General features: G+C 42.8%; 1 protein-coding gene across 6 annotated transcripts in view; it reads left to right on the top strand.

The window, feature by feature from the left end:
- LOC124037995 (DENN domain-containing protein 1B-like) overlaps positions 1-25,466 on the top strand; it is a 183,812-nt gene that overhangs the window by 99,105 nt on the left and 59,241 nt on the right. For 4 of the 6 annotated variants that reach the window (XM_046353332.1, XM_046353329.1, XM_046353328.1 and 1 more), the window contains 6 exons: positions 3,640-3,709; positions 7,833-7,913; positions 12,073-12,132; positions 13,472-13,525; positions 13,813-13,923; positions 19,681-19,781. In XM_046353332.1, coding sequence (XP_046209288.1) covers positions 3,640-3,709; positions 7,833-7,913; positions 12,073-12,132; positions 13,472-13,525; positions 13,813-13,923; positions 19,681-19,781 — 477 coding nt within the window. The remainder of the gene's footprint in view (positions 1-3,639; positions 3,710-7,832; positions 7,914-12,072; positions 12,133-13,471; positions 13,526-13,812; positions 13,924-19,680; positions 19,782-25,466) is intronic. The other 2 variants (XM_046353331.1, XM_046353333.1) reach the window with 2 other exon arrangements.

Below are 25,466 nucleotides of genomic sequence, written 5' to 3'. Positions count from 1 at the left end.
TGTTGTGGTAGGAGATACAGTCTGAGGGGTTGTGTTGTGGTAGGAGATACAGTCTGGGGTGTTTTGTTGTGGTAGGAGATACAGTTGAAGGGTTTGTGTTCTGGTAGGAGATACAGTTGGAGGGTTTGTGTTGTGGTAGGAGATACAGTCTGAGGGGTTGTGTTGTGGTAGGAGATACAGTCTGAGGGGTTGTGTTGTGGTAGGAGATATAGTCTGGGGGGTTGTGTTGTGGTAGGAGATACAGTTGGAGGGTTTGTGAGTTGGCCATAGACTTAACTGGTTTACTCTGAGTATCCAGTACTTTGAGTGATGTGTGTGTTTTTAAACAGCTGGAGAGATAGCCGGGCCTCCACACACATTGATGGACGTCTCTCTATCTGGGGATTTAGGAAGCACAAACAGACCTAAGCTGCTAACTAAGGAGAGGAGCAATGATTTCTTAAATCGCTTCATTTAAGAAAAAAAGAAACACATACCGGTACTGTACCACAGAAAATAGCTCAGCAATAATCATCCGTTTTTTACAAAAACATGCACCAATCAGTGTGTGAGGCCTGACTGGACAGAGAGAGAGGAGAGATGTATGTGAAGGATTAGTGTCCAGGAGCCTGGATTTGTAAACAAAGGACCTGATGAGACTGATAATGACTGGTCTTTGTTTCAATGACCTGTTCAGAATTTTTTGAAAAAGTTCATTTGGTTGTATTGATTTTTCCCCCTCTTTTAATGTTGAAAATAAACTTCAACTCATCTACAATGAGATGGGCAGTGTTTCTGTTATATGCATCTGAATTACTTCTAAGTATTTTGTCATTTGGATTACACTGAGCTGAACTACCAAAATACTTTTCTATAACATTTTATTTTTATAGTGGTTCACCATTTTGTTTCCCCACTTATCAGATGTCTGATGGCACTGCTAAATGAACTAAATATAAACGTGTTTACAAAAATGGAGCATGCTGAGTATTATTCTAATGATCTCCGCCCCGAAACAAGGTTTTGTCTAGAAGGGATACAGCTTTTGTCAAAATAGACTTTTCGTAAACAGGTTTCGGAGAACTTGCGCAGCAGGTTAAGATAATTAGCGTAGCAGGTTAGGAGAATTAGGTTAAGCTGTATCCCATCTAGACATGACTTTGAAACAAGGCCAATAACAATAACCAGTGTGAATTTACAGTTCATTTTTGGTCATTTAGCAGACACTCTTGTCCAGAGTGACTTACAGTCGGTGAATTCAACTAAGGTAGATAAAGAACAACATAATCACAGTCATAGTAAGTAAAAGGTTTCTGTAACCTTTACTGAGAATGTTGTTGCTCTTTGGGCCAGCTACTTGCTAATGTATTTCTGTATTTTAAAATACAAAATACATGTATTTGAATTTAAAACATTTAAAGTATTTTCTAGTTTATTTTGATACATTGATCTTTAGGGTATTTAGTCATTGTCATGTTTTGCTCATCCCTGCCTCGAGCCCATAGAAACATCCACTGCCTATTTGTTTGAAAGCATGGCATCTTTATATTTTTAATGTCCAGCCAGCATGTGACTTTTATAGTTCACACATGCATGTTACATTTTGGGTTTGCAGAGTGTGACCTGATTACGGTGAGCTCTTCATGCGGACGTCAAAATATTGACATGTTAAGGAGCTGATTGTTTCAGGTTAATGGTCACTCAGGCCCTCTGATTGGTGTGCTTGGCTGCACTTGCCTGGGAACCGCCGTGTCATTGGCCCCCTTGCAGATTTAGTGATATGAACATTTGCATTAGGTTGACTTTATTGTTTTTTTCTTGTTGTGCGTTAATTCCAGTCTGCAGAGCAGCCAGTGACCCATGCCCTGAGAACTACCCAGTATCCCCCTGTCTCCCTCTACAGGACTTCCCTGGCTAATAAAAGTCTCTCACACACATACACATTTTCATTCAAGTTTCATTGTGATTTTTTTAGTGCGGTGAATTTTTGTTAGTCATTTCAGCCAGGTAGCCATTTCAGCCAGGTAGCCATTTCAGCCAGGTAGCCATTTCAGCCAGGTAGTCATTTCAAATTAACAAGTGACTTTTGTTAATGCAGCGTAAGTTTCATTTTGACAATATTCATTCATTTCTTTGTTCTTATATTTCACTTTCATTCAGTTAATGAAAGTTAATAAAGCATCTTTTTTTTTGAAAGTGATGAATGATAAACGAGACATAATCCAACGTCATTATGCAAATGCCTCACTTCGATACCTCACCACATTTTGTATTATTTGATTGCATAACATTAAACATGCACTGAGCTCTCTCTTCTGAGCAACCTTCAAGCCAAAACAAAATGTTGGCCATATTCCACCTCAAAAGGAAGTCAACTAACTCCGCCAAGAATATGTCAACCGTATAAAGAAAGCCATGTTGCAGATGCATTTGGCTTCTGGTGGGTGTATTTTGCGATTAGCTATAACACAAACACTACAGTATAATTTTTTTTTTAGTTTGTTCATTTTATTTATTTATTTAACATGAATTTGATAAGGAAAAAACAGAAGGAATGTCTATTTTAAAATGTAAATAAGGGGTGGGGAGAGAGATAAGAGGGGAAAAAAGTGAAAAGGGGCAGTGGGTAGTGCTTTTCTTTCTGTGCATCTGTGTGTTGGCTTGGGCTGAGCCTGGACTGTGCATCTGTGTGTTGGTTTGGGCTGAGCCTGGACTGTGCATCTGTGTGTTGGCTTGGGCTGAGCCTGGACTGTGCATCTGTGTGTTGGCTTGGGCTGAGCCTGCATCTGTGTGTTGGCTTGGGCTGAGCCTGGACTGTGCATCTGTGTGTTGGCTTGGGCTGAGCCTGGACTGTGCATCTGTGTGTTGGCTTGGGCTGAGCCTGGACTGTGCATCTGTGTGTTGGCTTGGGCTGAGCCTGGACTGTGCATCTGTGTGTTGGCTTGGGCTGAGCCTGGACTGTGCATCTGTGTGTTGGCTTGGGCTGAGCCTGGACTGTGCATCTGTGTGTTGGCTTGGGCTGAGCCTGGACTGTGCATCTGTGTGTTGGCTTGGGCTGAGCCTGGACTGTCTGCATCTGTGTCTGTTGGCTTGGGCTGAGCCTGGACTGTGCATCTGTGTGTTGGCTTGGGCTGAGCCTGGACTGTGCATCTGTGTGTTGGCTTGGGCTGAGCCTGGACTGTGCATCTGTGTGTTGGCTTGGGCTGAGCCTGGACTGTGCATCTGGGATCAGTATGCTTGTAAACCATGGCATCCCTCCTCGTCCTCCTCTACCACAGCGTTCGTTGGCCCAGTCGTGTTGGGTTGAAGAAACTAAAGCCAGTCTCTACCTCCCGTCTTTTCCTCCCCAACCCACCGCCTTTAGACTAAAGCCTGCCTCTCTACCTCCCCTGCAAATATCCCAAAATACGAAGAATGTCGTAATGACATAGTATTAGAGCGTATTTACAGTATATTGTAGACCTATATATCTATTTCTAACCATAGTAGGCGGGCTATACATGGCTGTGTCCATAGCCCACTTTGTCTGTAAGAAAACCCAACAACAATTGAATTTAAATATTTGTGTTTTTATTGTGAAATATAGAAAAAATAGTTGAATATTCATTTGAATTATGGATTGATTGTAAACGTGCATTTTGTGTTCTTTCTCTCTTGCAGTTATCTCCCCTGGTTTGAGATCTACTACAAGTTCCTGAACACACTAGCAGATTACCTAACCAAAAACCAGGTGATACGGCCTTCATGTCTCTGTACAGTACCTCCTTTAGGACATTTCATAAGACTCAGGGTTAGCAAACCTGATATTGAGGTACAAGATGTGGCATGTAGCAGAAGTCACCAACCAACAATAGACTAGTACGCTACTTTTCATCAGCTTCTGTTGGGCATGATCTTGTTTTGCACACAGTAGCAGTTTAAGGTTGTATGTACAGTAGCTGGTTGTGAGAGCCATGTTGTTGTAAGTTGTTAGCCGTGTTCTGTTTGTTTGTAAATGGGGCTGAGCTGGGGGAGAGGGAGTCTGGCTTGGCTTGGCTCTGAGTTTTTTGAGGCAGCGATGTTGACATTTCACAGACCAAACGCTGATTTAGAGCTAGAAGTCAACTCCTGATGATTTACTGGAAAACAACAAACAGTTTAGGAATACACACACACACACACACACACACACACACACACACACACACACACACACACACACACACACACACACACACACACACACACACACACACACACACACACACACACACACACACACACACACACACACACACACACACACACACACTTTGCCAAACTATTTCAGTAACAGAGGGAAAGAAGTACAGGGAATGTATAAAAGAAATGGGGGAAAATGTGCAGCTAGCGTAAAGTGGAATTGATGAGGCAGTGTTTATACCAGAGCGCGAGAAAGGAGGGAGAGCGAACAGGGGGAGAGGGAGACGGAGAGAGGAAGGGAGCGGTTGGGAGCTGGGACTAAGGAGTGCCATCAGTGTGCTGTCATGTAGCTTTGCTTCCTCAAAGCTACTATGCTGAGAGAGGGGTGAAGGGGACAGAGCCTCCCCAACACACACACACACACACACGCCCATACTCTCGCACACACAATCACACAGGCGCAGGTTCAGGGGGTACAGGAAACAGTACATGTCACGCATCACTTCAACCAATCAGAGCACAGGCGGTCATTAGCCTGCTCTCCTGCTTTTAGAATCTTGAATGTATTTTTTATGCATATATATTTATTGTATGTATGTATGTGTGTGTGTGTGTGTATATGTGTGTGTATGTGTGTGTATATATATATATATATATATATATATATATATATATATATATATATACACACACACAATAATCGCTTCTATATTCCTTCTAAAATGTCAATTTCTTTATATGTCACAGACAGTACTGTATTTGATTTGACCTGAAGTATAGTACTGTACATTAATTTATGGATGGATTTCTTTGACAGATGTCATGTTCAGTCTAAACAAAAGTAGAGGACAAGTGTAAATGCTATTTTCTGTAAAATAATAAGTCCTTTGTTTGTGTGAACATTTCTATGTTCATCTTTATCTCTGCTCTGAAGCAGAGAGCGATAGAGAGTGAAAGAGGGATTCGGTAAGAGATAGATGAGATATGTGTGTGTGTGTGTGTGAATGTTGGGTGACTGCAGTGTTGGTGTGCATGATTTGGTTTATATTTACCCTGCTGTTGCAAGGCGATGGAGGGATGTTGACAGACGAGGGGAGACCGTAGCGATGAGGGTTTAGGGCCAGGGGTAAATTAAGTGTTTCCTCAGGCTCAGCCCGGTTACTGACCATGCGTGTGAGCATTCAGCCTCTCGTGACAGGAGGCTGTTTAATCTCACACTCTCTCATTGTCTATCACACACACTCTCTCTCACTCTCACTCTCTCCCACACACACACACAGTTTCACACACATAGTCACACGCAGGCATACACACTAATGTTAAAGCTCCACCGTCAAAAACTGGCATTCAGAAGAGACAGAAATTCTCTGAAGCCAAGATATTTTTCAGAAATAAGAACCTTTTTTCTTTTGTCTTAGTAACCGGTCTTAGTGACTATGTAATTATGTCTTAGCAACCTCTATTCCAATTATACTGTGCTCTTTATCATTATAACAGTAACTAGACAAGTAATTCAGAGAGTTCATCCAGGAAAAGATGTGTGATGACGGTGCCTGTTTAGTGGCACAGACTTCTGGGTAACTACACATCAGAACCCCAGCCCTTGTACAGTAGGTCCTAAATCAGCACTGTGTAACAGTCCTCTGCTGTGGCCGGACACATCACTCTGCCTCTCTTTCTTAACCTCCTCCTCGCCGCTCGTTAAACGCTGTGTGTCAGGCGGCTGTTTCGAGCCCCTTGGAGGAACACACTCAGCTTCCAGTGCCCTGCTCCCAGCTACTTGCCAGCCACACCGTCAGCGCCTTTTCAAATCGCTCATGAGTTGACATACAATATCAGATTACAATTTTTGTGTGTCTGTGTGTTTTTGGTTTTGTTGTTAAGTTATATACAGTACCAGTCAAAAGTTTGGACACACCTACTCATTCCAGTGTTTTTCTTTATTTGTATTATTTTCTACATTGTAGAATAATAGTGAAGACATCACAACTATGAAATAACACATATAACTCATGTAGTAACCAAGAAAGTGTTCAAAAAATCTTTTAGATTTTAGATTCTTCAAAGTAGCCACCCATTGCCTTGATGACAGTTCTGCACACTCTTGGCATTCTCTCAATCAGCTTCATGATGAATGCTTTTCCAACCGTCTTGAAGGAGTTCCCACATATGCTGAGCACTTGTTGGCTGTTTTTCCTTCACTCTGTGGTCCAACTCATCCCAAACTATCTCAGTTGGGTTGAGGTCGGGTGATTGTGGAGGCCAGGTCATCTGACGCAGCACTCCATCACTCTCCTTCTTGGTCAAAAGCCCTTACACTGGAGGTTTGTTTTGAGTCATTGTCATGTTGAAAAAAAAATGATAGTCCCACTAAGCGCAAACCAGATGGGATGGCGTATCGCTGCAGAATGCTGTGATAGCCATGCTGGTTAAGTGTGCCTTGATTTTCAATAAATCACGACAGTGTCAACAGCAAGGCACGGTGGGAACCACACATACAGAGATCATCCATTCACCTACTCTGCGTCTCACAATAACATGATGGTTGGAATCAAAAATCTGAAATTTGGACTCATCAGACCAAAGGACAGATTTCCACCAGTCTAATATCCATTGCTCGTGTTTCTTGGCCCAAGCAAGTCACTTCTTCTTATTGGTGTCCTTTAGTAGTGGTTTCTTTGAATTCGACCATGAAGGCCTGATTTACGCAGTCTCCTCCGAACAGTTGATGTTAACTCAGTTTTTCATATATACATAGTCACTTTAACCATATCTACATGTACATACTACCTCAATCAGCCTGACTAACCGGTGTCTGTATATAGCCTCTCTACTGTATATAGCCTGTCTTTTTACTGTTGTTTTATTTCTTTGCTTACCTATTGTTCACCTAATACCTTTTTTGCAGTATTGGTTAGAGCCTGTAAGTAAGCATTTCACTGTAAGGTGTTGTATTCTGCGCATGTGACAAACTTTGATTTGTTTGAGATGTGTCTGTTACTTGAACTCTGTGAAACATTAATTTGGGCTGCAATTTCTGAGGCTGGTAACTCCAATGAACTTATCCTCTGCAGCAGCGGTAACTCTGGGTCTTCCTTTCGTAGCGCTTTATGGTTTTTGAGACTGCACTTAAAGAAACTTTAGTAGTTATTGAAATTTTACGCGTTGACTGACCTTCATGTCTTAATATAATGGACTGCCGTTTCTCTTTTCTTATTTGAGCTGTTCTTACCATAATATGGACTTGTTTTTTTAACCAAATAGGGCTATCTTCTGTAAACCACCCCTACCTTGTCACAACACAACTGATTGGCTCAAATGCATTAAGATGGAAAGAAATTCTGCAAATTAACAATGTATTCCAGGTGACTACCTCATGAAGCTGGTTGAGAGAATGCCAATAATGTGCAAAGCTGTCAAGGCAAAGGGTGGCTCCTTTAAAGAATCTCAAATATAAAATAGATTTGGATTTGTTGCGTTATTTCATCGTTTTGGTGTTCTCACTATTATTCTACAATGTAGAAAATAGTAAACATAAAGAAAAAGCCTTGAATGAGTAGGTGTGTCCAAACTTTTGATTGGTACTGGGTGGGTGGGTGTGTGTGTGTGTGTGCGCGTGTGTGTGACACATGGTTTTACATTTGTATAATTTGTATTATTCTTATTGAGTGTGATTTATGGTGTGTTCTAAGGAGAATGAGCTGAATGACATGCTGAACTCACTGTACAGCCTGCCGGTGCCAAAGCCCTTCACCCCAGTCAACCTGAGTGTGGTAAGTACAGTGGGACCACTTGAGCTGTACACTGCAAAGAAGAGGGAGGGGGAAAACGGAGGGAGGAGAGAATAGTGAGGAAATATGGGAGATATAGTTGAGACAGATGGGTTAGTGAAAAGAGAGTGGCGAGATGAGAGTGAGCCTGGATAAGGAAGAATGGAGTAATAAATACAGTTGAAGTCAGAAGTTTACATACACCTTAGCCAAATATATTTAAACTCAGTTTTTCACAATTCCTGACATTTAATCCTGATAAAACATCCCTGTTTTAGGTAAATTAGGATCACCACTTCATTTTAAGAATGTGAAATGTCAGAATAATGTTAGAGACATTTTTTTATTTCAGGTTTTATTTCTTTCATCACATTCCCAGTGGGTCACATTGCCTTTTAAATTGTTTAACTTGGGTCAAATGTTTCGGGTAGCCTTCCACAAGCTTCCCACAATAAGTTGGGTGAATTTTGACCCATTCCTCCTGACAGAGCTGGTGTAACTGAGTCAGGTTTGTAGGCCTCCTTGCTCGCACAAGCCTTTTCAGTTCTGCCCACAAATGTTCTGTGGGATTGAGGTCAGGGCTTTGTGATGGCCATTCCAGTACCTTGACTTTTTTGTCCTTAAGCTATTTTGCCACAACTTTGGAAGAATGCTTGGGGTCACTGTCCATTTGGAAAACCCATTTGCGACCAAGCTTTAACTTCCTGACTGATGTCTTGAGATGTTATTTTAATATATCCACATTATTGTCCTTCCTCATGAAGCCATCTATTTTGTGAAGTGCACCAGTCCCTCCTACAGCAAAGCACCCCCACAACATGATGCTACCACCCCCGTGCTTCATGGTTGGGATGGTGTTCTTCGGCTTGCAAGCGTCCCTCTTTTTCCTCCAAACATAACGATGGTCATTATGGCCAAACAGTTCTATTTTTGTTTCATCAGACCAGAGGACATTTCTCCAAAAAAGTACGATCTTTGTCCCCATGTGCAGTTGCAGACTGTAGTCTGACTTTTTTTATGGTGGTTTTGGAGCAGTGGCTTTCAGGTTATGTCGATATAGGGCTCGTTTTACTGTGGATACAGATACTTTTCTACCTGTTTCCTCCAGCATCTTCACAAGGTCCTTTGCTGTTGTTCTGGGATTGATTTGCACTTTTCGCACCAAAGTAGACCGAATGCGTCTCCTTCCTCAGCGGCTTGATGGCTGCGTGGTCCCATGGTGTTTATACTTGCGTTCTATTGTTTGTACAGATGAACATGGTACCTTCAGGTGTTTGGAAATTGCTCCCAAGGATGAACCAGACTTGTGGAGGTCTACAATTATTTTTCTGAGGTTTTGGCTGATTTATCTTGATTTTCCCATGATGTCAAGCAAAGAGGCACTGAGTTTGAAGGTAGGCCTTGAAATACATCCACAGGTACATCTCCAATTGACACAAATGATGTCAATTAGCCTATCAGAAGCTTCTGAAGCCATGACATAATTGTCTGTAATTTTCCAAGCTGTTTAAAGGCACAGTCAACTTAGTGTATGTAAACTTCTGACCCACTGGAATTGTGATACAGTGAATTATAAGTGAAATAATATGTCTGTAAACATTTTTTGGAAAAAATGACTTGTGTCATGCACAAAGTAGATGATCTAACCAACTTGCCAAAACTAGTTTGTTTACAAGAAATGTGTGTATTGGTTGAAAAATGAGTTTTAATGATTCCAACCTAAGTGTATGTGAACTTCCGACTTCAACTGTAGGTGAGGAGACTGGGCTTACACTTTGTTTAGAAATACAAGTGACATTAAGCTGTTAAACTCTGAGTGGTTGGTACCGGGTCCAGCGAGTTTGGGGGCACTCCCCCCACAACATATTTTTGTCAGACAATTGAAAGTGACATATCATTTGAACGCTACAGTCCTTGTCTTTTTGGAAATCAAACTAAAATATTACTGCTGGCCATAAATCATGCACAATATGGTGAGGTTTCCTCACCTGTGCAGGCGTCTTAATTGATTTATTTCCCTGATTTCCCTGATTGCCATTTTGGCACAGTGACTCACTACCCAAACCCATCGCAACTGGTTTCAAGTGGCCAAGAGACGTCATGTGATATCCTACTGCTGTCTAGTGGACGAACTCGGAACCAGACAGGGGAAAAATGTACATAATTGGCTCGGTAGAGACTTTGCTTTCTCCTCAAATGTATACTGAACAAAAATATAAACGCAACATGCAGAAATGTAAACGATTTTACTGAGTTACTGTTCATATCAGGAAATGAGTCTATTGAAATAAATAAATGAGACCTTATCTATGGATTTCACACGACTTGGCGGGGTGCAGCCATGGGTGGGCCTGGGACGACATATGCCCACCCACTTGGCAGCCAGGCCCAGCCACTGGATTGCCAGGCCCAGCCAATCAGAATGAGTTTCTCCCCACAAAAGGACTTTATTACAGACAGAAATACTCCTCAGTATCCACCCACCCACCCACCCACCATCAGACGATCCCACAGGTGAAGAAGACGGATGTGGAGGTCCTAGGCTGGCGTGGTCTGCAGGCGTGACGCCGGTTGGACGTACTGTCAAATTTGTTGGAGGCAGCTTATGGTAGAGAAATGAACATACAAAAAATGTTTTTATTTTTTTACATTTATTTCAGCTCATTAAACATTGGACCAACACTTTACATGTTGCATTTATATTTTTGATCAGTATATATCATTCCTGTAATAGGAAAAAAATGACAGCATGGCACGTTTGCACAAGCCCTGCACTTTTGAAATGGCTGTTTGCGCATGTTTAGAGCGCCAACATTAAGTTGAAGTATCTATTTATTTATTTTAAAATAATTTTGGAACAGTAATAGGTGACAAACAGTACCAGTCAAAAGTTTGGACACTCATTCAAAGTTTCTTTATTTTTAATATGTTCTATATCAAAACTGAAATAACACATATAGTAGTAACCAAAGAAGTGTTAAACAAATCTAAATATATGTTATATTTGAGATTCTTCAAAGTAGCCACCCTTTGACTTGATGACAGCTTTGCACACTCTTGGCATTCTCTCAACCAGCTTCATGAGGAATGCTTATCCAATAGTCTTGAAGGAGTTCCCACAATGATGAGCACTTGTTGGCTGCTTTTCATTCACTCTACGGTCCAACTCATTCCAAACCATCTCAATTCAGTTGAAGACTGCAGAGTGAAGGAAAAGCAGCCAACAAGTGCTCAGCTGTCAAGGTAAAGGGTGGCTACTTTGAAGAATCTCAATTATAAAATATAGTTTTATAATTCATAGTTTTGATGTCTTCACTATTATTCTACAATGTAGAAAATAATAATAATTGAATGAGTAGGTGTGTCCAAAAGTTTGACTGGTACTTGTATTTTATTTCAAACCTAGACTTTCAAATATCTTACTCCCCAACATGGGGACAATGTAAAAAATAAGAACATACATTTAAGTTTTTTTGGCACCTTTATCATAATCCCACATTCCTTACCTTTCTACCAGTACTAAGCATGTGTTTGTAGGACTTACAGTTTTGAAACCGAAATGTACTTTGAGGGTAGTATACAAAACAAAAATATAGTTTTTCAATTACCAAAAAAGCAACTATTGTTTAAAATATAATTATGTGTTTATGTTATTATGCATACTTTACTGTACTGGGTTTTAGTCTTTGTCCATAAGGATCTGCTATTCTTTATTTAGACTAATTAAATCAGCTAGCCTCTCTCTCAATGTAATATCTAATGTCTCATGGGGTTATCCAATTATACAGTTTCATTCATTCCAGTTGCCTTTATTAAGTAATCAATACATTGCCAAGAAAGGTTAACAAGTGGAATTGTGCTGAATTATGAGGGGGGGGAAATACCATTTATTCTGTCATTTTTAGTCTGGCACGCTTTTAATATGCTTTTATTTTTCATTACCAAGGTTCATTGAGAACACACCGAGAGGAGAGGTTAGGGTCCAACTGCTTTCTGTAGAAAATACAAGTTAGATTTTTAATTGATGAAGCAGAATCTTCCACAAAAAGTTATTATTCTTTTTTTTTATCATGACAGCCTTGAAAAAAATTAAAAAATACGGATCATTGTCCCCTTTCAAGTGTGAACTCTGTTTTGCTCTCTTATCGCTCTCACTGTGAAGACCGCGCTGTTGCATATAGCCACTGGGCAAGTACTGAGAGATGCACCAAGCCGGCAGCCGGTGAGTGGAGGAGAAGAATGAGTGAACAAGAGAGCGGGGAGAAAAAGGAGGGAGGGGAGAGAGAGCGGAAAGACATGGGAAATTTTAAACCGCTGCTGCTGCACTAACCGCATGGGAGCTGAGCCTTTCCAATTTGGCCAAAAAAGCCTGGCTATCTTTTTAAATCTCACAAAAGCAAACTATCCTGGGCCTTGGTGTCTGTTTCTTCTCCTCTGGAAAACAATCAAACTTAGTGAATGATTAATGTTGTTCCATGCTACTGTATTCTCTTTCTGAATATTTAAAGTCTATTTCATGGTGCGTGTTTAAAGCAAAGGCAATTGTGCTCAGAAAGTCTCCTTGATGCCTTTCCCGTTAACCCATATTTCATGTTTTTATATAAACATCGATTGAAAAAAACACAAAAAAACAACAGATAAGCAAACATACAGCGAGGGCCTGGGACTGATGGAACTGAACTGAGAATACAATGATCGTGCCGTGGGTTTATAAGGCGACAATAGCCCACCATTCAGACATCAGGCTACTCACTGACACCATTCCTGGAGGTGGCGGCATCAATATTATTTGACATTATTCATTGGAACATTGATTGACCAGGCAGCAAATAATGTGACAGTGACGCAGACTATATATATATATATATAGCACAATATCGCCATCAGCAATTAATTGTTATGTTACATCATTCATCTAGGTGAATTGTCATCAGAGGTTGTTTGTGGCTGACTGTAGTTTTGCCTATTGCTTTAATCACTTTTCCCAGGTGAGGTGGATTGTGGGTGTTGTAGTTTTAGACCAGTGCTTGGTGATGGGTTCTCTTGTCTCTGCTCTCTTCTAAGGAGGCAAAATGCTGGGGTTAATTCATTTTATGAGTGTGGACATGCACTTGTATGTGTGTCTGTCATCATATGGTGTGGGTAAAAAAGTATCAAAAGAAGAGCATGACAGGGAGAGAGAAATTGAAAGTGTAAAGAGTGGTTAATGGGCTGTCCAGGCCTCTTTGATCCAAACAGTCAACCTGCTCTGCTCCCCCAAAGTGAGACAGGCAGCTCTCTGATCCTCTCAACAACCTGTGTGTGTTTGTGCTTTCTTTAATGCTGAAATAAAGACCTTGTTTCCCACCAGAGAGCTCAATCTTACATCTATAGGGTATAGGGATCCAGGCTGCCATGTGTGTGCGTGCGTGTGTGTGTCAGTGCTGCCCTCCTAGCCATGTCAGTACAGACGGAAGCTTAACAATTCCCACAGACAGAGGAGTTGTAGATCACTCTGTGAGTGGCGTGCTGCGCTGCGTTGCTGACCCTGTCTTCTCTCCATATACTCTGTGTTTCCTCAGCACTCCTACTTCATAGCCCCAGATATCAACGGCTTGCCCACAATCCCCGAGAGTGTAAGTCTACCCTTCTGGTTTACCAGTGTGTGCAAGACCTAGATCTTACCCCGTCGAAATAGAGCGCAAGATATATTGTGCATTTTGAATGAAATTGACCATTGAACCGTTTTTAGTTGGAGCCTGCTGTCCATTTGAGTTTTCTGTGAAATACCGTAAACCTATGACCTGAATTTGTGATAATGGTTACATCCTCGATTTACAGGAAAGAGCCGTCCCTAGTGCTCGGAGAAGTGTGTCGTGATAAAGTCACTAACTGTCCTGTCTCCTCTGTTTTCCCAATCCAGAGGAACCTGACAGAGTATTTTGTGGCGGTGGACGTCAACAATATGCTGCATCTGTACGCCAGCATGCTGCACGAAAGACGCATCATCATTACCTCAAGCAAGCTTAGCACTGTGAGTACCTCTTCGTTGTACACTACAGTGTGGTACAGATTCAAGCTTTCAGAGGGACATTATACTAACCAGGGTTTGTGTTTCTGATTCAACATGGCATTCCTCAGTAATATAACAAGCACTTCATCAAAATGTATATCTAAACGTTCACAGTTTGAATGCACGTATGCACAGACACACACACACACACACACACACACACACACACACACACACACACACACACACACACACACACACACACACACACACACACACACACACACACACACACACACACACACACACACACACACACACACACACACACACACACACACACACACACACACACACACACACACACACACACACACACACACACACACACGGACAGAGTTCAGTGGTCCTCCAGTCATCCGGCTCCTCTCTATCTCCAGTCTCTGGCAAGTAGTAAAGCCAGCACTAAACCAGGATTATATTTGACTGTTTGTCTTAAAGTTCTAGCTTTTAATGGCTGCCAAGCCATAAATTATCAGTTATTAGACGCTCTAACTCTCTTACATTAGTTTATTTTCAGTTATTAGGCATTTAAATCACTGCCATAGTACCCGTAGAGGTCTTTCTCTCTGTGCTTATCATTGTGGCTGGCAGCAGAGCCAAATGTTTATGAGAGGGAGAGCACGAGTGATGTCATCCACGCTCCTATCTCTACCATTCTGCTCCGGTATCTTCCTGCAGGCCGGAATGCTGAACTGGGGAGCGGGGTGGAGAGAGGAACCCAAGGTCTCCCTGAGGATGGAGTGGAGGGGTCCGGGGAAGGTGTAGAAAATTACCCAACCCTCAGAGAATTTCACCTCTCTTCCCCTTTCTCCTCATCTCTCCCTCTCCTCCACTCACCTCTTCCCACCCCTCAGCATGTCAGCCCCTAAGAGCCCCAGCCGTGCCCACGGACTCCGGGGGTTACAAGGTGTAAATTATCAGAGCCACGGGTGACGGCTGCTTTCTTAGCAGACGGCTGGAAGTGATATTCTGTGTGATTTACAATTTTGCGTCGCGACAAGACAAACTGTCTGAGGTTTATTTAACTTAAATGTCGACGCCCATCTTTAGACCACCCATAAGCCTTTATTTGTTCATCTCTCCCTTCCTCCGTCCATCAATCAATACATAAATGCTGTCCTTTTTATTAGTAGAGTGTGTGTTTCTCTCAGTCCATCCCTGGCATTACTCTTAAAGAGTAGTTTGCAGAAAGAAGAGAGCGATTAGGCCTCCATCTGACCCCTGCTACCACTGTCCCTCTGAGAGATGGTGAAAGAGAGAAAAGGAAAGAGAAAGATAGAAATGCAGAGAAGAAGAGGTAGAGAGTGCATGGGAGAGAGACTAGACACGGCATACATTATGTGGGCTCCAGGCAGAGGGCCTGCCTGTGTGTTCGGGCCCCTAGTGATCCCGCTGTGCCAGTGTAGCAGAACATGGCGGCATGCCTGCAAGCGCCCAACAGCAAAGGAATAAATCATGATGGTACAACAATGCATCAGTTGACTTATTGCTGTTTTGTGACCGGAGGTGAGTGGTACCACTGTTTTGAAAGGCGTGTGGTGGTGCGGTGCGATGGCCGAGGCAGTCAGCCGAGCATGCAGGCTTGTCATGCCGTCGTATAATTGTGCTGCATCAGGCCTCTTCTAACTAGTCAGCTGGGAGGCCCGTGTCTTTCATCTTCCCCTCCCCTGGCCTCGCCGGGCCCTGGCCCCCTCGGTAGGCAGTCGGCAGGCCCCTGACAGCAGCCTTCTCATCATGCTGTCAGTATTATGCTAACTAGGACCATCCATCCACCACGGCCCTGAGTGCTAGCTGCCTGCCTGCCTCGCCACCGCACAGCGCCTTGGCCCTGAAACTTACTTCTCACTTTTCACTCTCCGCTTCTTCTAGTCTATCAACCTCCCTGCTTTCTCTTTCCGTCTCCCGTTGCTTTCTTCCTCTCTTGCTCCTAGTCGCTCTCTTTCGGTGTCTCTTTCTGCTTTCTCACCCTGTCACCTTTCTTTCCACCTCTTGTTCTCTGTCTGCTTTTTGTCTTTCTTTCCCCTCTTGTCCCTACAGCCACATTTCTTATGGTGGCTGGTGGTTAGCGCATCATCTGTATTCTGTGTTTTTGTTCCCCATTTCTTATTTTGTTGCCGATTTTGTTTTTGTGTGCGTGACTGTGTGTGAGGGTGGCCTGGTGTTACTGCGATGCCCTCTTTCTCTGTGTCTCAGTGCCATCTACTTGTTAGTGGCACACCTGTGTGGCTCTGCACTGATACCGGGCGTTTGTCAACACACAGAGAGAGCAGAGGTAATTGGGTGTCTTCCTTTGGACGAGGAGCGGAGGAGAGAAGAAGGGGGGGATAGGGTAGAGGACGTGGTGAGGTGTATGAGGTTGGCGAGAGGGGGAGGGGAGAAGAGGAAAGAGAAGATTGGCGAAAAAGGCAGAAAAGAAGAGTTGAGAATTGAGGTTTGAGGTTTGTTGATGTTGCCGATTCCTCCCCCAGGCCAGTGCTAAACCAGTTAAAGAATGGTGTGGGTGAGCGAGTTGTAGCACAGTTATTCAGGGTCCTGTCTTGGTGAACATCACATGTAGAGTAGGTGCCTGGTTGTTTGCTTGTTAAAGCAGATGCTTTAAAGGCAGAGCAACACGCTCATCCGACTTAAGACAACCGATTCCTACGGAAGTGTCGCGACGTGCTCTTTGATGGCTAACGACGTTGTCTTCGATAGTTACCTGTCTGTTGCCACCCACGCTCCCTGTTCACATCACTGATGAACTGCATTCTTCTGGGCGGCTTGCTTTCACAAATCAGTTCTTAGTACGTTATTAGTTCCTTACCGAGTGCACTATACAATCATAACTGTCTTGAAGCAGGTCTCGCAAGGATTTTTTTTGTTATTGTTTCAATTCAATTGAATTAATAACCGTGGATATTGTGTGTGGGGGGTGGGGGGGCAAAAATATTGTTCAATTGACCAAGTTATTTAGGAATAGAATGATCATTGGTACCCAGTGTCCACGGATTGTCTCCTGTTAAAGGGGTAATGTTGTGTTAATATGTTCCGTTTCTCTCAGTTTATAGTATTGTGTGTTTAATGTGGTCAGTTTATGTGAGGACTTAGGAGAGCTGTCAGGGCTGGATGGGGATCTGGTGCCTTCAGAAGCAGGCTGTTGCTGTATAATCTCTGACCCATCTGAGACTCACACTCACACACAGACCGAGGCAGAGGCTCATTACTGGGAGGACCCCAGGTCCCAGAGGGCCAAGGCTAGCACCTAAAGCAGCCCTAATCCAGTATTTGTTCTTGGGGACTGTATCTGTGCTGTATCTGTGATTCTCCACTGAATGGAATATTAAGCACCAGGTCTTTTGTGGAGCGTGTAAGCCATTTGGCTCCACACATCTATTATTTATTAGCTTGGCAAATATTTTATAAGGGCTCCTAGCCGTCCGCGACCTGCTCTCTGGTGGAGCCCCTGAGAAAAAAAAAGAAAGAAAGCGCTTACAAATGTCTATTTTTGATTTAATCGTCTCTAACACCTGTGTGTTAGCTGGCTATAGATAGACATGGGGTTGGTTTGGGTTAAATGTGAGAGGAAGTATGAACTATGCCTCTGGACTCCTACAACCTCATCTTCCTCCTCTCCGGTTGGTAGGAGAAGGAACCAATCACATCAAGAAAAATGTATTTCTTATGCTTATCTTAGTTTCAGTAGAACCCCCCCCCCCCCCATCCTTAGAAGAGAGATATGCTGTCTTCTCTTTTAACCTGAGAGTAAAGCAGACCAATTGAGGGCTAAGTGAGCCTCACCTTGAGGACAGGCTGTGGCTGAGATAATTGGAGTTGGTTAGCTATTTCTTTCTGTCCCATTACCTCCTGGTACCAACGGCTGAGCCTCCACTCTCTCTGTCTCCCTGAGGAAGGAGTTTGCGTGTGTGTTTGCGTGTGTGTGTGTGCGTGTTTTCTCGTCTGTGTGTGGCTGTTTGTGTGTGTCCGTGGATACAAAGGAGGTGTGCACCGCTGATCCATTGACCTTTCTTCATCATTATTTAATAGGTTTATACTGTCACCATTTACTAGGAGAGGAGAGAAAGGCAAGACGGCTTTGATACTCTCCTGTCTCCAACTGATACACTCTCACATTAATATTCACACAATTGATTTATTTCCTCCTTGGAAAAAAATGTTTGCTGGGGAATTCAATTTGACAGGACGGGAGCATTGTTCTATTTTATTTGAAGGAGGCGGCAAGCCAGTATGCGTATGCAGATATGCGGAGCAAGACACCAATTAAAAGTTGATTAAGCCTTAATGATGGTGGGACTGCAGGAGAGTAAATTTATTGCTCCTCTCTCGAAATGAAAAATGAAAACGGTTGAACCTCCCCACCACACACACACACACACACACACCTCATATGTTAAGAGCTACACAGGCGTTCAGGCTCTTTCTTTAAGGGGAAGGGGGGGGGGCTTGGTGCTCTTTGTGTCGGTTCAGTTCAGTCGCCAAGCTTGGCCGCGTTTGCTAGCTCGCCGGTCACTTGTGACATTGTGTGTAGTTTGTGTGTGTGTCTGTGGTTCACACTTCCAAGCATAGCGCCTGCTCCCAGGTCCCCGCGGTATTGGCCCAGCCCGTAGCGCTAGCGTTGGCGGTCTCTCTTGGCTAACTCATGTTTCATTCTTTGGCAATTTGCCCTAATGAAGTCCCCACAGAGCCCTCAGACCACTGTTCTCTTTCTATATTTAATCATGTTATTTTAATCTGCAGGATGAGCTAGCTAGGCTGCCCCTGTGTGTGCGTGCGTGCGTGTGCGTGCGTGCGTGCGTGCGTGTGTACAAGTGTGTGCACTTGCGTGCGCAGGTCATTACAATTACTAGGTAGTCAAGAGCCTGTACAACTCCAGGGTCACAGTCTATGCTCATCTATTTGTCTTTATGCATTATATCCTAAAAGAGGAAAACACAACTGTCATTTGAAAATAAACAGTGACTTTTCTGTGTCTATTTTTCTACAATGATAACAAACAGGGGTTAATGTTTTGAGTGTCAGGTCTTTGTTGTCATTCTTTTCATCCTTTATTTCTTGTTGTGTATCCATCACAAGGTCTCATACCACACACACACACACACACACACACACACACACACACACACACACACACACACACACACACACACACACACACACACACACACACACACACACACACACACACACACACACACACACACACACTACTCTAACCTGATTGTTATCCATCTTTCAGTCTCTCTTCTTCTATGTGTGTGTGTGTGTGTGTGTGTGTGTGTGTGTGTGTGTGTGTGTGTGTGTGTGTGTGTGTGTGTGTGTGTGTGTGTGTGTGTGTGTGTGTGTGTGTGTGTGTGTGTGTGTGTGTGTGTGTGTGTGTGTGTGTGTGTGTGTATGACACCACTATCAAAGCTGTCAGTGTCATGTCTGAGTCTTGTATTGTTGGGATGAAAGCTGAGCTATACATTGGCAACAGTAACACAACAGATCATACCGTCTGTTTTTTTGGGGGGGTTGAACATTTTGGTGTTTCACTGAAGATTGAAGCTCCTTAAAAGGTACATTCAGCATGATGACATCACCATACACAACGGAGCCAATTGCCATCTTGCTGAATCTACCCGTTAAAATGAAAAAGGGCAGTAGTTCTCGCCTGGAGTCAGATTTGAGAAAAGTCACGATTGGCTCTGTTATAATATGTTGTGTTTGTCCCTCTCACAGTTAACTGCGTGTGTCCACGGCTCTGCTGCCATGTTGTTCCCCATGAACTGGCAGCACATTTACATCCCTGTACTGCCTCCACATCTACTGGACTACTGCTGGTAAGACTCCGCTACTGGCCACACACACACACACACGATCTCTTCTTTATTCCTCTCACACTATTTTCCAGTGAGGTTTTGCTCCATAATGAACAGTTTGAATGGTCTTCCTACATATTTGATTCCCTGGGCCGGTCAGCACTAAGCTTTCCATGTCTTCACCCTCAGTGGGTTTCATTACAACTCATCCAACACTAATCTAACAAGTCTGACTGGATGTTGACTGACCTCAATTTACCTCAGTTTGTGGATATATGCAGCACTTAACCTATGGATTCTTGAGTCAGTGCCTAGATATGGCACAGGCAGTGAAATAACATATTTATATACATTAATATTATATTCATACACATTTACTGTAATGTTTTTGCATTGTGTAAAACTTGGTGTTCACTGCCAGCTAAATGTGATTCCCAGCACACTGAACACCAATCATGAATGGGTTAACACAAAAACGAATGGGTGTTCCCTCCGTCAGATAATCAAATATCTACCAAATCACATTACAACCTCTCAAACAGAGTTAAGCATGTGTTATACCATGACTTGAGCATTGTGTGTTTACATGAAAGGGAGAGAGGTTACAGTATTGTGACAGACCTACCAGCAGGCCAGCTGTTGTAGAGAGAAAGAGCAGATCTTATTAACCAGCTAACCTGATTGAGGCAGCGGCCACAGAACAGAATAGGACCTACACACAACACTCCCAGCTCTGCCAAGCCCTGGCCCGGTGACGTTCCCCAGTTAGAGTAATCAGGTTTGCTTGGTTGAGAGCAGGCGGCGTTGGTTTCTGGGAAGTGTGTGAGGCGTTAATGATGTTAGACGGTGCAGGCATGTCCTCCCTGGTCCTCTCTGGCGCTAGCTGATTGGGTTACTGGACAGCGCTGAGGCTTGATTAATGATTAACAGTAAATACTGTATGTCTCATTATAGTCTTTAGTTGCTAATAGTCTTAGCTGGAAAATGATATGTTAATAGTGTTATTTGCAACTGACTGTATTTGAAGTTTAAGATGGTTTTGCTAAAGCTACAGTAACATCACTGTAATACAGAAAAATATATATATTATTTTTTATTTGTTTCATTTTTGATTCTGATCTTTGTGAAATACCACAAAATGTAATCCATAGAATAGTATACTTGATATTTGTATATAAAAGCATAATTGAAGAAAAACATTTCAAAGTTTGCATATTTATGACATTTTGTCCTTACCAAGGCCTCCTTTAAGACTCCGTGGTGTTTCATCTGTTGGTGCTACAAAGCAAACAGTTGTCATTTGAACTTTTACCGCTTGCTCTGTAATATGAGTCATATGAGTAGTATTTTTATATCACTAACCTTTTACATTAATATATGAATATTGAAAAATATAAACATGATTATTTGAAATATCCCATTTTTGATTTGGCAAATGTTTCAATATATTGTTGAACATAATACACTCTACGGGCTTATCAACGTTCCAGAGTGGGATCTCTGGTAGTTTTAAAGTTATGATCCAATTTGTAAGCATTAGCAACAGAGTGAATGTGAAAATGGATTCAAAATGGTAGCCCTCTGCTGGTGATTTGCAGGATATTCAACTTATTTATACAAGTTAAAGGAGGGCTGTGATTGGTTAAATTGCCTACTATGCCAATTCCACAGGCCATACATTATTCATATTCATAGTGTAGGCAATTTAGGTAAAGTCACTAAAAGTGTTTGCGTGGAAATGGTACACATTGGTGGTCATTGTAATGCAATGCATTTCTTTCTCCGTCTACATGAAATTTGACATGGCCTTGAATGCATCCTCTCTATGCCCCGTTGATATATCTCACTGGTTTCCAATGGGGAAAATAAATGGGAAAAGGAGTTTGACGTTGCCTGTCTGTGTGTTATTTAAAATCGCTAGGGTCCTTTTAAGATGTCAGGCTTGAAAATCCGCAAAGCCATTTTTACACAGTGAGCTACTACCCAAACCAGATCAAACCAGGCGCATCTGGCTTCAAGTGGCCAAGTCACATCATGTGATCTTCTACTGCGATCTAGTGGACGAACTGGGAATCAAACATGAGATCTGATTACATCAGTGAAAAGGTTACGACTTCAGCTTTCTCCTCATACTGTATGTACATAGCATTTGGAAAGTATTCAGACCCCTTGACTTTTTCCACATTTTGTTTTGTCACAGCCTTATTCTAAAATGGATTAAATTGTTTTCCCCCCCTCATCAATCGACTCATAATACCCCATAATGATGAAGAAAAACTGTTTTTTAGAAATGTTTGCAAATGTGTCAAAAATTTACATTTTAAATATCAGATTTACGTAACTATTCAGACTCTTTACTCAGTACTTTGTTGAAGCACCGTTGGCAGCGATTACAGCCTCGAGTCGTCTTGGGTATGATGCTACAAGCTTGGCACACCAGTATTTGGGGAGTCTCTCCCATACTTTTCTGCAGATCCTCTCAAGCACTGTCAGGTTGGATGGGGACTGTCGCTGCACAGCTATTTTCAGATCTCAACAGAGATGTTCGATCGGGTTCAAGTCCGGGCTCTGGCTGGGCCACTCAAGGACATTCAGAGACTTGTCCCAAAGCCACTCCTGCATTGTCTTGGCGGTGTGCTTAAGGTCGTTGTCCTGTTAGAAGGTGAACATTCGCCCCAGTCTGAGGTCCTGAGCTCTCTGGAGCAGGTTTTTAATCAAGGATCTCTCTGTACTTTGCTCCGTTCATTTTTCCCTCGATCCTGACTAGTCTCCCAGTCCCTGCCACTGAAAAACATCCCCACAGCATGATGCTGTCACCAACATGCTTCATCATAGGGATGGTGCCAGGTTTCCTCCAGATGTGACTGTTGGCATTCAGGTCAAAGAGTTCAATCTTGATTTCATCAGACCAATCCTTTAGGTGCCTTTTGACGAACTCCAAGCGGGCTGTCACTCTACCATAAAGGCCTGATTGGTGGAGTGCAGCAAAGATGGTTGTCCTTCTGGAAGGTTCTCCCATCTCCACAGAGGAACTCTTGAGCTCTGTCAGAGTGACCATCGCATTCTTGGTCACGTCCCTGAACAAGCCCTTCTATCCCGACTGCTCAGTTTGGCCAGGCGGCCAGCTCTGGGAATAGTCTTAGTGATTCCAAACTTTTTACATTGAAGAATGATGGAGGCCACTGTGTTTTGGGAACCTTTGATGCTGCAGAAATGTTTTCATACTCTTCCCCAGATCGGTGCCACGACACAATCCTGTCTCAGAGCTCTACCGACAATTCCTTCGACCTCATGGCTTGGTTTTTGCTCTGACATGCATGTCAACTGTAGGACCTTATATAGACAGGTGTGTGCCTTTCCAAATCATGTACACTTGAATTTACCACAGGTGGACTCCAGTCAAGTTGTAGAAACATCTCAAGGATGATCAATGTAAACAGGATGCACCTGAGCTCAATTTCGATACTTATGTAAAAATTGTTTTGACTTTGTCATTATGGGGTATTGTGTGTAGATTGATGAGGATTTTTATTTATTTAATCCATTTTAGAATAAGGCTGTAACGTAACAAAATGTGGAATAAGGGAAAGGGTTTTGGGAAATACTTTCTGAATGCATTCTGTGTGAATGTACTGACGGTCAAAATTTTAGAACACCTACTCATTCAAGGGTTTTTCTTTATTTTACTATTTTCTACATTGTAGAATAATAGTGAATACATCAAAACTATGAAATAACACATGGAATCATGTAGCAACCAGAAAGAAATTTAACAAATCAATCAAATATATTTTACATTTGAGATTCTTCAAAGTAGCCACCCTTTGCATTGATGACAGCCTTGCACACTCTTGGCATTCTCTTAACCAGCTAAATTATGTAGTCACCTGGAATGCATTTCAATTAACAGGTGTGCCTTGTTAAAAGATCATTTGTGGACTTTCTTTCCTTCTTAATGCGTTTGAGCCAATCAGTTGTGTTGTGACAAGGTAGGGGTGGTATACGTTTGGTAAAAGACCAAGTCAATCAATCAATCAATCAAATGTATTTATGAAGCCCTTCTTACATCAGCTGATGTCACAAAGTGCTGTACAGAAACCCAGCCTAAAACCCCAAACAGCAAGCAATGCAGGTGTAGAAGCGCGGTGGCTAGAAAAAACTCCCTAGAAAGGCCGGGACCTAGGAAGAAACCTGTAGAGGAACCAGGCTATGAGGGGTGGCCAGTCCTCTTATGGCTCTGCCGAGTGGAGATTATAACAGAACATGGCCAATATGTTCAAATGTTCATAAATGACAGGTCAATACCTCAGGAGTAAATGTTGGCTTTTCATAGCTGATCATTCAGAGTATCTCTACCGCTCCTGCTGTCTCTAGAGAGTTGAAAACACCAGGTCTGGGACAAGTAGCACGTCTGATGAACAGGTCAGGGTTCCATAGCCGCAGGCAGAACAGTTGAAATTGGAGCAGCAGCTCAACCAGGTGGACTGGGGACAGGAAGGAGTCATTAGGCCAGGTAGTCCTGAGGCATGGTCCTAGGGCTCAGGTCTTCCGAGAGAGCGAGAAAGAAAGAGATTTAGAGAGCGTACTTAAATTCACACAGGACACCGGATAAGACAGGAGAAATACTCCAGATATAACAGACTGACTCTAGCCCCCCGACACAAACTATTGCAGCATAAATACTGGAGGCTGAGACAGGAGGGGTTGGGAGACACTGTGGCCCCATCCAACGATACCCCCGGACAGGGCCAAACAGGCAGGATATAACCTCACCCCTTATGCCAAAGCACAGCCCCCACACCACTAGAGGGATATCTTCAACAACCAACTTACCATCCTGAGACAAGGCTGAGTATAGCACACAAAGATCTCCCCCTCTTCACAAACCCAAGGGGGTCGCCAACCCGGACAGTAAGATCACGTCCCAGTGGAGAGAGGGGAACCGGCCATGCAGAGACAGCAAGGGCGGTTCGTTGCACAAGTGCCTTTCTGTTCACCTTCAGACTATACTCAATCATAGGACATACTAAAGAGATGAGTCTTCAATAAAGACTTAAAGGTCGAGACCAAGTCTGCGTCTCTCACATGGGTAGGCAGACCATTCCATAAAAATGGAGTTCTATAGGAGAAAGCTCTGCCTCCAGCTGTTTGCTTAGAAATTCTAGGGACAGTAAGGAGGTTTGCGTATTGTGATCGTAGCGTACGTGTAGGTATGTACGGCAGGACCAAATCGGAAAGATAGGTAGGAGCAAGCCCATGTAATGCTTTGTAGGTTAGCAGTAAAACCTTGACATCAGCCCTTGCTTTAACAGGATGCCAGTGTAGGGAGGCTAGCACTGGAGTAATATGATCTCATTTTTTGGTTCTAGTCAAGATTCTAGCAGCCGTGTTTAGCACTAAGTTCATTTAGTGCTTTATCCGGGTAGCCGGAAAGTAGAACATTGCAGTAGTCTAATCTAGAAGTGACAAAAGCATGGATACATTTTTCTGCATAATTTTTGGAGAGAAAGTTTCTGATTTTTGCAATATTACGTAGATGGAAAAAAAGCTGTCCTTGAAATGGTCTTGATATGTTTGTCAAAAGAGAGATCAGGGTCCAGAGTAACCGCCGAGGTCCTTCATAGTTTTATTTGAGACGACTGTACAACCATTAAGATTAATTGTCAGATTCAACAGAATATCTCTTTGTTTCTTGGGAACTAGAAC

Source organism: Oncorhynchus gorbuscha, linkage group LG06 (assembly GCF_021184085.1).
Source record: "Oncorhynchus gorbuscha isolate QuinsamMale2020 ecotype Even-year linkage group LG06, OgorEven_v1.0, whole genome shotgun sequence".
Lineage (NCBI taxonomy): Eukaryota > Metazoa > Chordata > Actinopteri > Salmoniformes > Salmonidae > Oncorhynchus > Oncorhynchus gorbuscha.
The sequence above is the reverse complement of the archived record's forward strand: the minus strand, read 5'-3'. Positions and strand labels throughout refer to the sequence as shown.